The sequence below is a fragment of the Argopecten irradians genome, chromosome 7, assembly GCF_041381155.1.
Source record: "Argopecten irradians isolate NY chromosome 7, Ai_NY, whole genome shotgun sequence".
Lineage (NCBI taxonomy): Eukaryota > Metazoa > Mollusca > Bivalvia > Pectinida > Pectinidae > Argopecten > Argopecten irradians.
Window position 1 is genome coordinate 17,172,990 of NC_091140.1, and position 15,174 is coordinate 17,188,163.

General features: G+C 36.5%; 2 protein-coding genes across 2 annotated transcripts; one reads left to right on the forward strand and one right to left on the reverse strand.

Annotated features, from left to right (window-relative positions):
• Positions 1-688: 688 nt before the first annotated feature.
• LOC138327716 (uncharacterized) lies at positions 689-6,061 on the reverse strand. Its single transcript, XM_069274031.1, has 3 exons — positions 5,997-6,061; positions 3,693-3,956; positions 689-1,164 (listed from the first exon to the last, which is right to left on the reverse strand). The coding sequence occupies exons 1-3, from the start codon at positions 6,027-6,029 to the stop codon at positions 751-753; spliced, it is 711 nt and encodes a 236-aa protein (XP_069130132.1). The 5' UTR covers positions 6,030-6,061; the 3' UTR covers positions 689-750.
• Positions 6,062-6,232: 171 nt separating this feature from the next.
• On the forward strand, positions 6,233-11,420 carry LOC138327717 (uncharacterized). Its single transcript, XM_069274032.1, has 2 exons — positions 6,233-6,328; positions 9,827-11,420. Exons 1-2 carry the CDS (start codon positions 6,308-6,310, stop codon positions 11,189-11,191), a joined length of 1,386 nt encoding a protein of 461 aa, XP_069130133.1. The 5' UTR covers positions 6,233-6,307; the 3' UTR covers positions 11,192-11,420.
• Positions 11,421-15,174: the final 3,754 nt, after the last annotated feature.

Sequence of the window (15,174 nt, forward strand, 5' to 3'; positions counted from 1 at the left end):
AATACAAGTTTTGTTCCCCTTCCCCCAAGGATGTTTCTGGCCAAATTTGGTTACAATCCATGCAGAGCTCTATGACTAGTAGCGATTTAAAGGAAATGTTGACGGACAGACGGACGCCGGACCATGACATAAGCTCACCGGCCCTTCGGGCCAAGTGAGCTAAAAACTCTTAATGCTTAAGTTTGTGGCTGACTGATGCATGTGCTGGCAACTCTATGAACATTTTTGCTAACGCTTGATCTTCAATTGTATAAGTTTCGTCTCAGGTGACCTAACAATATTAGGATGCCACTGAAGAATTCACTGTTGTGCTTTTATGTATCAACATATTGCTTGGAATAGACTTCAGTTGCAATGGAAAACACCATGTCCGACAAAATTTGATTGAACTTCACTAACTCAAGGACCCTCTTTATGTCTGAGAATTTTGAGAGTCCAAACATCACTTTCCTGTTTATTTTCATGTATATTTAGACGTTATTGGAATTACCAGTAGAATATCATTAAGTGACCAACAACTGCAAGATAATGCAGCTATTGTATTATGTACAGTAATTGTATGTTTTGTGCTATCATGAAATGAAGGCCTAAAAAAGCCAAAATTATGACAAATTTGTAACTTCTTTGCAATTGTCTGTAACTTATTGGTATGAAATCAGTCTAATTTGAGATATAACAAACTAATTAATGACAATACTATTACAATTTTAATATTCAAAACTTTGACAATCAAATCTCCATTCAGACAAATTAGTACCATGTCCTCCCTCTTCCGTTAAATCGTTTATCTCCAAAATATCTGTGTTCTTTACCGTCAATATTGTTTTTATAAACATACTGTGGTTTGAAAAATTCAGAATTTATATCATAGTCTTCTAACTTCTTTTTATTTTGTTTCTTGACTGTCTCAAAGTCCATGTCCCAAATTGAGGATTCCTTAGCTTCTACAGTTGCTACATCCTCCGGAAGACTCTCTTCGGCATTTGGTATTTTCCGTCTAACAATAAACTCCCCATTGTCTCGTAGATAACAGTGTTCCCAATCCTCTTCACTTTCTGGGAGACCGTAGGGGAAAGTCACAGGAACAATCTTGACCAGATGCTGAACTTTCTTCAACTGTGCATTAATAGTTGGTATGTTCTTCAGAAGGACTTTTTTCAGTTTCTGAAACAATCATTTATTATATTTTAAATTGATTTTAGGATTGTATCAACAAAGTTATGTATTTTCATCTTTTTCCTCAATAATTTGATATGACTGGTCAAATTTTGCAATCCTCAAACAGTATACAATTTAGACACATAGCATCACTCCTGTAATTTCATAATAGATTGTAGTAGAAGAATTCAAATGTGTCTTCGGGTGGTGAATTAGTTAAGAAGATCACATTGCATGATATGAATAGACAAAATTAGTTGACAATTACTTATACAAATACATAGTAGATATCTAGAGAGACAAGTTCATCAGACATAAAAGGATTAGAGACAAGATCAGCACAGATTAAAGGTTCACTCACAGACAAGATCACTAGACAAGAGGCCCAGAGGGCCTGTATCGCTCACCTGGTTTTTTGTTAGTAATTATCACATGACTCTGACAATTAGAAAAATAAGCAAAATTGACTCCCAAAGTTTAATTTTGAATCACAACCATACAATGATGCTATTGATACCATACAAATATGCTATCCAATACATAGGTTCAGAGACAAAGTAATTTATATGAAAATAGTAGCCTAATTGACCTTTTTGACCTCGTATCTATTGCCGTTTAAGGCCCCGGGGGTCAGCCCTATCATTTGTACAATTTCAAATCCCAACCCTATTAGGATGCTACCATTGCATTATAAGTGCTCTTCCATTCTTAGTTGCAGAGAAGAAGTCGTTTATATGGAAATAGCCAAATTGACCCCTTTTGACCCCACCCTTCAGGCCCCCGGGGGGTCAGCCCCATCATTTGCAAAATTTTGAATCCAAACCCTATAAGGATGTAACCATTGCATTATGAGCGCAATCCCATGTTAAGTTGCAGAGAAAAAGTCATTTATATGGAAATTGACCACTTTTGACCCCGCCCCTCAGGCCCCCGGGGGTCAGCCCTATCATTTGCTCAATTTGGAATCCCCAGCCTACAAGAATGCTACCATTGCATAATGGGTGCTATACCATGCTTAGTTGCAGAGAAGAAGTCATTTATATGGAAATAGCCAAAATGACCCCTTTTGACCCGCCCCTCAGGCCCCCGGGGGGTCAGCCCTATCATTTGCACAATTTTGAATCCCCACACTATAAGGATGCTACCATTGCATAATGGGTGCTATACCATGCTTAGTTGCAGAGAAGAAGTCATTTATATGGAAATAGCCAAAATGACCCCTTTTGACCCCGCCCCTCAGGCCCCCGGGGGGTCAGCCCCATCATTTGCACAATTTGGAATCCCCACCCTATAAGGATGCTACCATTGCATAATGGGTGCTATACCATGCTTAGTTGCAGAGAAGAAGTCATTTATATGAAAATAGCCAAATTAACCCCTTTTGACCCCGCCTCTCAGGCCCCGGGGGGTCAGCCCCATCATTTGCACAATTTTGAATCCCCAACCTATAAGGATGCTACCATTGCATTATGGGTGCTATACCATGCTTAGTTTCAGAGAAGAAGTCGTTTATATGGAAATAGCCAAATTGACCCCTTTTGGCCCCGCCCCTCAGGCCCCCGGGGGGTCAGCCCCATCATTTGTACAATTTTCAGTTAGTAGCCCATAAGGATGCTACCAGTCAAATTTTGTTGAAATCCGACCAGCGGTTATGGAGAAGAAGTCGATTGTTGACGGACGACGGACGACGGACACCGGACGACGGACGCTGCGGTATCCCATAAGCTCACAAGGTTTTCTATTTTAGACAAGATAATTAGAGATTAAAGGTTCAATCAGAGACAAGACCACCACAGATTAAAGGATCACTTATTGACAAGATCACTAGAGATTTAAGGTTCATTTAGAGACAAGATCACCAGATCGAGAGATTTAAGGATCACTCAGAGACAAAGTCACTAGAGATTTAAAGTTCACTCAGTGACAAGATCACTAGATTAAGGTTCACTCAGAGACAAGATCACTAGAGATTTAAGGTTCATTTAGAGACAAAATCACCAGAGATTTAGGGTTCACTCAGAGACAAGATCACTAGAGATTTAAAGTTCACTCAGAGACAAGACCACCAGATATTCAAGGTTCACTTAGAGACAAGATCACTAGAGATTTAAGTTTCACTCAGAGACAAGCTCACTAGCGATTTAAGGTTCACTTGGAGACAAGACCATCAGACATTTAAGGATCACTTAGATACAAAATCATTAAAGATTAAAGGTTTTCTCAGAGACAAGATCAGTCACCATAGATTAATTGTTCACTCAGAGACACGATCACCAGAGATTTAAGGTTCATTTACAGACATGGCCACCATAGACTGATTTAAATAAAAGTTCACTCAGAGACAGGTCAACAGCTATTAAATTAACAGAGATTGAAGGCCTACCAAAAGATACACAATAGATGTAGTTTTACATGGAAACAAACAACACAACAGGTTTATCTGAAGACAAACTAACCAGGTTATTATTAGCTTCAATTTTTCATTTTTTGTGTTAAAAGATAAACAGATTTAAGCTGAAATTACAATTACTGACCTTAGTATCCTCTCCAAAGCCAAGGGTCTTGGCCAAATCTTTTTCTTTTCGAGGAATACCCTTGAGACTGTGTATCCTTACTACCATGTGTAAAGGGGACGGTTCCTGTTTTCGTATTTCAACTTGTTCCTTTGGCCAATCCAGTAATGGTTCTGCCCATGTTGTGTCCTTTTCCCTCTCTAACCATTTCTTCTTACCAACCGTAGCTTTATGGCGTTGAGGAATCACACTAGTTCGTGTTAAAGCCCTCAGTAGACACCATGTCTGTTAAACAGATACACATTGCTGGGGTAAACAATTTCAATCTTAATAATAAAATTCGATTATATATATCAGGTCCAGTCGATCACTATATAAGAACATAAACAAAAATTAACGTCACTCTCTACTTATCCATAATGCATTGCGTAACTCGTCCAATCAAGTAAATGAAATGTGGTCACGTGATCACCTTTACTATGTATTTACTATGCGATAAGCACGTGTTATGTGTTCAATTATTTATTTTAATCCTGGGTAAGTCATTAAATAATTAAATTAATTGATACTTCGAATAATAAATGTTAATATAAATATAATAGATTTCGACTTTGGAAATATATGTATTTAAACCAAATAAATAAGATACATCAGTAATTGTCTTTCTCTCATACCCAATAGAGCCATGCAATACAGCTGCCTTGTGACATCATGATGTCAAAATTACTTTTCTCATTAAATTTTTTAAATAAAATAATTAAAAGAAACTTGGCTGGTTTTACTATAAAAGATTTAAACAATAAAATTTGCGCTGAAAATATCAGGCAATTTCCATGTGTGGACCAGGAGAATTGACATACAGATGCACCAGTTTTCAAATTGGCAGGACATTATCAAAAGTATGAGAGAAAAATACTTCATCATATATGTGAATATGAAGGATAGGGATATTCCACCATTAAGATCACAAAATGTTGTAAAACCCTCTGCAAGCCTCTGGTCTTTGAAATATTGGCAATATCAAAAACATTCACTTTTTTAATGTATTGCATAAATTTTGTCAATTTGTATCAGTCTGTGACTTTAACCACTAGTCCCATGCCCACATTTAGTAATATTACAGCCGAACTAGTGCCAATTATAATGAACTAGTCCGATTGGACTAGTGCATGTGGCTTCCCGCCAAATTAAAATCGTTATAAAATACTATATCTGCAGTGGTTAATTGCATTTTCACATTTTGAGTGCATTCATTATGCCATAATTTCAGTTCCGATGATTCATTTTGTTAGAATTTGCATTCACAAACGCATCCAAACTCTGCTTTGGGAAAAAAATTGTAAACTGATGATGACCGAAGTGCTGAAGCAAAACTGTAAATTTATTTTGGACTAGCAATGAAAAAAGAAAATGTCAAAGACTGTTGTATTGATTAGCTATTGCTATCGTTTAGCCACTATATGCATGGCTGCCTATAATATATTGTACAATCGACCTATTTTCAGGTGGTTACGGCGAGTTATCAACCCGAGTAAGTGATATATCCCGAGGCAACTGGCCGAGGGTTATATCATTTGCGACGGTTGATAACTCACTGTATCCACATGAAAATAGGTCAATAACTGTTTTATTATATGACATTTACAGGATATTATCCTAGCTATTCAAAAAAAAAAAATTACTTCAATAAACATGATGATATTTGCAAATGTTCTTTTTACAAAATTAGTTTATCCATTATATGTAGAATATGGTTATAATTAATATCCAAATACTTCTCGCTACTGTTTTAGACTAGTGGAAGCGACATGGATATGATGTTAATATGCTATCTTAGATTAATAATTGTAACCAAGTTTGACTCATTTTCATTGAAAATTGAACATAAAATGTTCATAAATGTGTTTTCCCTATATAAACTAAAGTAAACTTGACCCCCTCCCCAGAGGGAAACGGAAGACCCCAGGGTCATATAATTCATCAATGCATTAGAAGGTTTGTGCAAAATTTCATTGAATTTGCTTCTGCAGTAACCAGTTTTGGAGAAAAAGTCGAAAATTTAAATTGTTTACGGACATACGACGAACATCCCTGTTTACTATAGCTTTAGCTTTTTGTTACATCTAAACCTTTTCTGGCAGAGATCATGACTTCTCGCGAATTATTCCCCAGGGGAAGTGTGATCGTTCCACTACGGGAAGAAAATCTGCTACAGAAACATATCAGCATGACGTTCAGATATATACATGAAATATCGCTAAAGAACTGTCTTTCTTTATTAAGATGAAATAATTTCAAATAATGAAGTAAACACCATTCACACACCTGCCCTTGCAACACCCTGACCGACGTCGCCATTTTGAAGTTTTCTTGGTGAATTTAGTTTCGTACGGAATGCAAATTTTTGCTAATGTGGAAACAGATGGTGGCTAAATCTTGTATTCCAGATAGATATTTATTAATAAAACTGATATGAACATTTGATTGTGTTGATTTTAATAAAGCTTTCCAAGTATCAAATAACTTTTGATTCGAAAACACTGCTTGCAATCAGGAGTTATACTATATGATAGAGTTACCTCCCTTCCTACCACAACATTTCCGTCTTTCGTCTACTTGTGTCGTGAAATCGGAGTATGCAAGAAAACTGTGACAGTGTGGGTATATTGAGCTCAAATATTTAAACACCTGTTAACAGTTTATATTCGTTATTAATCAAATCTATTCAGAAAATGATTTACGTTTGGTTACACATGTCACGGTCCGCTCTGACAAGTGACGGCTTTTCACCATTATGATACATCAGAGTTACTTCCCCTCCCTTTCGTTCAACTCTGTGAATGATGGAGTGAAACGAAAAAAAAATCTTGTTAAGAATGCGTTTCCGTTGTCCAATTGTATTTCACATTTGACTTTAGGATATTCTGATCTATGAGAGAATGGGAGGTATTCCTCTTAAGACGGAGTGAAACAAAGGGAAGTAACTCTGATAGTTTAGACCCACAGGCACTTTGATAAAACCCATAGGCTATCTCTTATATAAGCACAAATGTAGAGCGGTGACTCATGTGTTTCCGACGATGAGGCTATCAAGTTCTTTTCTATTTAAATTTATTAGCTTTAATTTGTAAACAATACCATTACATTCTTTGTGATTTTATCCTCAATTAAAGTTATCAGAAATATAATGACTGAAGGCAAGACCTTAAAGGGCGCAGCCAGATGTTTTAGTATGAATCATGCACGGCATTGGAAGAGCGAAGCTCTACTTGTTTATTTTATTTTCTATTTCATGTAGAAGACATAATTTAGAAATAAAAGGATTGTCTAACATAAACATGTAGGCGATAGTCACCCCTAAATGACATTATCTCAATACTACAGGGTTTACTATCACTGACATTTTATCCACCCCTCGGCCATTGACTATCTCATAGTAAAACTGAAGGCAGTTCAGGAGAAATAAACTGACTGATCATAGTCCTTTGAAGATTACAGAGAAAGCGACTCCCAACTTCAAAGCAACACGGACTGTCAGTCAACCACAGTGTACTGTTATACTAGTCCAGAGGTGGATATAATGTCAATGATAGTAAACCCTGATATTGATGATGCACTCTGGGGAACCAAAATGGTTTCTCCTTTTAATTGCTTCTCTTTGTGTACATGTATGTAGCTTTCAATGGTGATCAAAGCCCAGGAATACCAAAATAAATAATGACCACATGTTTCTGATTATAGCCGTGCCCTTGAAAATAATACATGTACATATATGATATGGTATTGTAATTAGGTATCTTAACTCACCTAGTACGTGGTTGCATCGTTTCCTGTGGGCATTCTTGATATACCAGGGGTTACTATCACTGACATTATATCCACCCCTGGACTATCTCATTGTAAAATTTGATTATGGCTCTGTATGTGCATGAACAGGTATTTTGTTCCTTTGATGTACTGATTGACTGTGTGCCTCTGGAGGTGGGTGTCACTCTCTCTATAATCTTGAATGGAAATATCTGCACGCCTGTGGTTGGTCAGTTTTTTATCCTGAACTGTCTTCACTTTTGCTATCAGACTATATAGCTAGTCCAGGGGTAGATATAATGGTAGACTGTGATAGTAATCCCTGGAGTATCTGGTATACCCTAGCCTATGGGATGGGGATTCAAAACTGAAAAAAAGAAGGTTGGCTTGACACACAGTCACACACACACAGCTCGGGCCATAGATAGGGGCAGGGCCAAAAGGGTGGGATTTTCACATGCAATATTTGTAAACAACTTCTCTGATAATTCAATGTTGGAGGTCAACACAAAGAGAAATTATGTTGTACTCATATTCTTGATATACCAGGGGTTACTATCACTGACATTAAATCCACCCCTGGACTATCTCATTGTAAAATTTGATTATGGCTCTGTATGTGCATGAACAGGTATTTTGTTCCTTTGATGTACTGATTGACTGTGTGCCTCTGGAGGTGGGTGTCACTCTCTCTATAATCTTGAATGGAAATATCTGCACGCCTGTGGTTGGTCAGTTTTTTTATCCTGAACTGTCTTCACTTTTGCTATCAGACTATATAGCTAGTCCAGGGGTAGATATAATGGTAGACTGTGATAGTAATCCCTGGAGTATCCGGTATACCCTAGCCTATGGGATGGGGATTCAAAACTGAAAAAAGAAGGTTGGCTTGACACACAGTCACACACACACAGCTCGGGCCATAGATAGGGGCAGGGCCAAAAGGGTGGGATTTTCACATGCAATATTTGTAAACAACTTCTCTGATAATTCAATGTTGGAGGTCAACACAAAGAGAAATTATGTTGTACTCATATTCTTGATATACCAGGGGTTACTATCACTGACATTATATCCACCCCTGGACTATCTCATTGTAAAATTTGATTATGGCTCTGTATGTGCATGAACAGGTATTTTGTTCCTTTGATGTACTGATTGACTGTGTGCCTCTGGAGGTGGGTGTCACTCTCTCTATAATCTTGAATGGAAATATCTGCACGCCTGTGGTTGGTCAGTTTTTTATCCTGAACTGTCTTCACTTTTGCTATCAGACTATATAGCTAGTCCAGGGGTAGATATAATGGTAGACTGTGATAGTAATCCCTGGAGTATCCGGTATACCCTAGCCTATGGGATGGGGATTCAAAACTGAAAAAAGAAGGTTGGCTTGACACACAGTCACACACACACAGCTCGGGCCATAGATAGGGGCAGGGCCAAAAGGGTGGGATTTTCACATGCAATATTTGTAAACAACTTCTCTGATAATTCAATGTTGGAGGTCAACACAAAGAGAAATTATGTTGTACTCATATTCGCCTCATGTAATCAGATGGTATTAAGGTTTCAAACACTTAAAGGAGCACAGTGTATGTTTACCCAATTGGATGTGAACTCAAATTTGTACAAACAATTACATGTAGGCTGACCCCCAAGGGAGTCTGAACGATGGGGTCAGGGGGGGCCAACTTCTTCAGTGAAACAAAGCATTGAATATAACGCAAACTGCATTGTTAGCATTCCTATGAGATAGCATTTCAAAATTGTACAAATGGTCAAACTGGCCCTTTGAGGTCTAAGGGGTGTCAATCTAGCTATATCCATCAAAGCAACATCTCTGAAACCAATAATTGGATATAATTATTGTATCCCTGAGGGTGCTGTGATTCATTTTAAAACCTTACTTTAGAAATGAGACACCTTTTTGATTGTTTTAATACACACACAGTCAGTCAAAGTGCAAGATACTATTAAGTGTAATACAGTATGTTATAATTTTCATCATTTATTAATTTTGTCAAATCCAATCTGGATTTGGGATGTACTTAGAAAAGTTTGTTTAAAAATTGGTAAGATTTACATTGATTTGAGTGGGTAATCATAATATGGTATTGCTAAATATTATTTAACCTCCATTACATATCAAATTAAAGCTATCCTAGGTAGATAGAGGGTTCATCCTGCTATATACAAAGACAGTTCAGGTTCAAATCTGTCTTGCTCATAATCAACCACACATACTGTATTCTCTAATCTAATATGCAAGGGCAATGTCTAACAGTTAATTTGGCCCTATTCAAAACTCAATTGAAAGATAGATAATTTTCTCACATTGTTTTTTGTAGGACGAAAATTCACCAGAAAACGATACAATATGGAACCATCATCTTCTGAATTTGCCATCAGTGGTCAGATGTCGTATTTTATCCTTTCTTAACTGGGAAGATCGAATCTTAGCAGGACAGGCAATCCCTGGTTGGTACAGTGAGCTGCACACATCTTTTTCATGGAACTTTGTGGAGTTTACCAAATGGGGTATAAGATTTCCACATAGCTTTGATAGAGTTTTAATTGATCAGGGGAAAGAGAAAAAATGTATAGATGAATTTGGGAAATATTTCCAACACATTACGATAGCGCTGTCTGTATTTGACGTTCAAGAAAATAGTCATGGCCATGGTCATGGTGTCCAGTTGATCAATAAATTATCACGTTGCTGTCCAAGTCTCAAATCACTCCGGATTTACCATGAGTTCATATTCTGTACATTTGAAGGAAAGTGGGAAGACTACTTATTGGCTTTAAAAAACTGGTGTCAAAAATCATTGAAACATGTTCAACTCATTAACTTGGAGGACTGTCCGTTAAATATTGAAACTAAGAATTGTAAATTCTTTGAGGTGATGCAAGAGATTTCTATGTGTGAGCATGTGAATGTTCTTGAGTTCACTTTACATAATCATTGTCAGAGACCTGTCAGAGGCTTAAGGCCATTTAATAGTCTTCACACATTGAAGACTGAGCACAGTAGCATCAGTACAGATATCGTACAAGATTTGGTTCAACAAAATCTCCAACACATGTACCTGATCCGAGACCAGAACACAGAGAAATGGACTAGCGGTAGGACACCAATAGATTGGTGTGACATCAAACCAAGAAAGGCTTTTCAAGTGCATTACATCTTTGATCAAATCAGAGTACAGCAATGTGACTTTGCTGTTAACCCATTTTTACTGTCAATCACATTGAGTCGAGTGCCAAATGCATTATCAAGAGACATTTTGACAAATATAGCAGCATTATATGCCAATCAGCTACAGACGTTTGCCCATCTGTCAATGCTCCATCCCACACTTCCGCCTTATGATGAAATGGAGTCCTTACCATGTGACTATTATTACTTCGCAAGCCAGTGTAGAAATTTGCGGACTTTTGTGTGTGGCATCCCGATGCCTTGTGAGGCGGTGTGGTGTCTGGCAATGAAAGCCAACAAACTTCAGAACCTTCATGTTCAGAAGGGTCAGCTCCTCTACAACTACAGAGTGTGTATGCCTGTGCCCTCAACACTGGCAGAGGGTGGGGGTGTCCTTGACAATGAGGCTAATTTATGCCAGGAAGTGTCACAGTGGATGGGCTTCAGCTGGACTCCTATACTGGAGGAAGAGATGTGTGAGAAGGCTGAAAGTTTGCTCCACTTAAAAGGATGATCACAACATTAAAGAATGATCCTCTTTTAACACCAACACAATTATTATCTTGTACAGAATGATACAACTGAAAGATTTTTTGTTCACTTTGAATATCAAAATCTTGATCATGAAACCTACAAAATTGAGCTCAATATCAACAAAATCTGTACAAAAAGGATCTGATACAGTGCCTAGCTGCCAAAATGTGAAATACTTTGGCATTTTATATTAAAGAATTCTCAGAAAATTTGCTGTTTTATCTTTATACAATATTTTTTTCTCTTTTCAAATTGATGATCTGTCTATGTTCTCTAATCAGCAGATGCTGTAGATATATAAATATGTATATAACTTGTATTGTATCTCTAAAGCAAAAAATCCATAGTTTTAGGATGAAACATCCTCGATAATCTAGGGGTTTACCATTACTATCACTGTATATCCACCCTTGGACTATCACATAGTAAACCTGGAATCAATAGAAGACACAGGTAATTTGATCCTTTGATGTACATCAAATGATTTGTATAAAGGTACGCTGATTGACAGTTGCTTTGAAGTTAGACATCACTCTCTCGATAATCTTCAAAGGAAGTCTCTACAGGCCTGTGATTGGTCAGTTTTTTTCTCCTGAAATGCCTGTAGTTTCACTATGAGATAATCCAGAGATGGAGAAAAAGGCAGTCCTAGAATATTGAGGACGAGGATCAAGGGGCACAGTACTGTATAGTTGCCTTTATTTGTGGAAATTAAATTTCACTAGTTAATTTTCACTCATTCCAACTTTTGAAAATACTCAGGAATACAATGGAAAGATCAACAAGAATGATAACCTTTAAAGCGTATTACTGTTAATATTGATAATGTGTGAAAATTCTACCTGCAAATAGATATAAAAGAGAGAGAAAAATTAAAAAAAAAAATCGAATACATTAAAGATGCTCCACCGCCGACAGAGCATAAATGATATTAATCATTTGAACACTAATTGGTGTTTAATCGTGTATATATATGCCAAATTAACACAAAAAAATATGAAATAATTTATTTCGTCTTTGGTGCATGTGCAATCAGTACTTCAATACATATAGGATATAGTGTCACAGAATTTTTCCGGGATGCAATTAATTATTTTTCATATTTTTAACTTGAAGTAAAATTAGAAGCTCAAAATTTTCAATGGTGGTAATGGTTTAAAGTTAGTAACTTTTATAACTGAAGAAAAAAAATCTAAATCGTCTGCTCCTGTTTTTTATAGGGAAAAAATACCATTTGTCAGCGATGGAGCATCTTTAAAGATACATGTATAGTAAAACGCTATTTAATACAACAAATTCATGGTTATAACTAGTGATTTTCAAACCCGTTCAGGTTATTATAAGATATATGCGATGTGTATATAACAAACTATGCTTATAATGAAGTGATTTTGTTAGTCCCCAGATGATCGTTATAATCGTGTTTTACTGTATATGAACAATAAGAATAAAGTTGATAATAGGCAATCATCATTTTGTTAAAAAAGAATTATTAGGTTATTGACCGCATATATGGACCTCATCCTTGATATTCCAGGAGTTACTATCACTGTTGTTATATCCACACCTGGACTATGTCATAGCAAAACAGGCCGCGACTTTAAGCGCTTGTCCGATGCCCATAACTAGCAATTTTACTTCTGACTAGTGCAAATTGTAATGAACTAGTCTGATTGGACTAGTGGTTTCCAAGATTTAGAATTGGCAAATACTATATATTTACAAGAGCGTTGGTCAATACGTGGGTTTCGAGATCCCAAACAACGTGGGTAAAGTACAATGTACTGTCAATTAGTCGCACCATCCTGTGATAATGACATCATTCGACATGAGTTTCATGACGTCATAATCACCGTATGGTCTCAGGCCTAGGGACTAATCGACAGTAAATTGTACTTTATCATGTCGTTTTGGGATCTCGTAACCCCCGAATTGTATATTTCAACACTTGTTAAGTGCATTCTATATACAATTGTCCGGATACATCATTTTGTGAGAACTGGCTTGTGATTAAATAGTAGGGCTGGGTATTGGAAGTTCGAAAACAATACGATACGTATTGACAATACACTGAAACAATACACGATACGTATTGACAATACAGTGGACCTTTTTTTCAAATACATTTGACCATTGTGTTTTGAATACTATGACAATAAAAGACAATTTTGATAAAACATTCTATAACCAGGAAAAAAAGCTACCAAACATTTGATTCGGTTTATCATCTGTGTTAATTAATTTCTGTCAATTTGTATTCTTAGTTATGAAAAGGCATTTCTAATCCATCTAGGTGACACAGATGCCTTAAACACTTCCTATTGATTGAAATGCTCTTACTTGAATGATGTTTTAGAATAAATTTTGTTTGGAATTTCCTATTTCTGTAACGAAAACAGTAGGGCGAGTTGTTAAAAAGATACAGCGATATGCAGCAAGTTTGCATATCGATATTCGATACACTGCTGAAAACCGATACATATCGATATATTGATCCAGCTCTATTAAATAGTCAGACAAGTAAAACTTTGGGTTTACTTGTCCAAATGACTAGCAGTGGGAAAAAAAATCAACATCACTGACTGGCAAAACTGGAGTCTGTATGACTTTGTCTTTGTAGTTAGGTATTGCTCTGTGTAATCTTCAAAGGTATTCGGACATTCCTATGATTGGTCAGCTTTTCTCTTGAAATGCCATTAGTATCACTAGTCCATTGTTATATATTATGATAGCGATAATAACTCCTCGTATTATGTTTGTTTTTGGTGGAAAGCCAGGGTACATGCAGAAAAAAACACCATCCAAGAGTCGGTACCTGCAGAGTTGGAGGTTTTGTGCTAATATGTTGAGACATTTGGCCACTGTGGTTATGCGGATGTAATCAACCTATTACTTCTCTTCAATTTATAGACCTCTATATTCCTTCATTTGATGCTTAACTGGATTCGTTTGCAGTTTTTTTAGACTTACAGAGGGAAATGTATTGATACTAAATAACAAAGATTTTTTTTTATAATAAAATATACATATGATTTTACATATGAGTTATATTCAGCTCATCTCATGAAATAGAGCTTGAGCCCAGAATAGAATTTTGTCCTGACCACTGGTTGGCTTGTTAATTATGAATTTCAAAAGTAAAAGTGTTTTCTGACAGATATTTATCTCTAGGTAACACTGATATGTATTGAAAATACAGATTGACATTTAGGCAGGCTGTCCAGCATCCCTATAATTCATAAAAAAAAATCAGTTCTGCTAAAATTCATAAAAATTCTGAATTCCTATAAAAACCTTATTTTTCATGCCAATTCCTAATTTTAAGGTCAATTGAGACAATATCCGTGTCAGATGATCTACTTTTATAGACTTTGTCATTAAATGTTTTGTATTCATAAACTGTTTCAATATAATTTGGCTTTTCTGAAACATTTTGTAGAAATTTTCTATGATCAATGGTGAGGCTTATTGGAATATGTCTTCAATGTGAGAAGCCGAAGAAAAGGGTCCAAAATACATGTAGTCACACATGCTGCAGTTTCAATAATCTTCATAAATCAAGACTTGGTAGGATCTGATACTATAGATGAAAGGGCCTTGCTGACCACCCAAAGCTTCACCCCCCCTCTCTACCGGCTTAATCATGATTCATAATGATTCTTGGCTTGAAACCTGGCCCAATTGACCTTTAGTATTTACTTAAAACTTTTGAGGTCCTTGGTAAACAGCTAATTACTGCTTCGAATAAAACAAGCTCAGATTACACCCTTTAGTCTTGCTTTAATGCTGGTTGCAGCTGTACTTAGTATGTGTGTATGCTTTCTTAGTGTTTGTAATATTGGGCCTGGCAATCATTTGATTCATGCCTTCAACATGTTGTGGCTATCTCTGGTTGACAAAGATTTAATTCTGGAGGTCGCAGATGTTTTTTAATGCCCAAACTGATGTAAATTAGTTGATAAA

Excerpts from the sequence above, each read along its gene's own strand:
- LOC138327716 (XM_069274031.1), bottom strand. The coding sequence starts at position 6,029 with ATGGCGACGTCGGTCAGGGTGTTGCAAGGGCAG. Across the intron at positions 3,957-5,996 it reads TCAGGGTGTTGCAAGGGCAG|ACATGGTGTCTACTGAGGGC; the intron begins GTGTGTGAATGG and ends TCTGTTTAACAG. Across the intron at positions 1,165-3,692 it reads GCTTTGGAGAGGATACTAAG|AAACTGAAAAAAGTCCTTCT; the intron begins GTCAGTAATTGT and ends TGATTGTTTCAG.
- LOC138327717 (XM_069274032.1), top strand. The coding sequence starts at position 6,308 with ATGCAAGAAAACTGTGACAGT. Across the intron at positions 6,329-9,826 it reads TGCAAGAAAACTGTGACAGT|GACGAAAATTCACCAGAAAA; the intron begins GTGGGTATATTG and ends TGTTTTTTGTAG.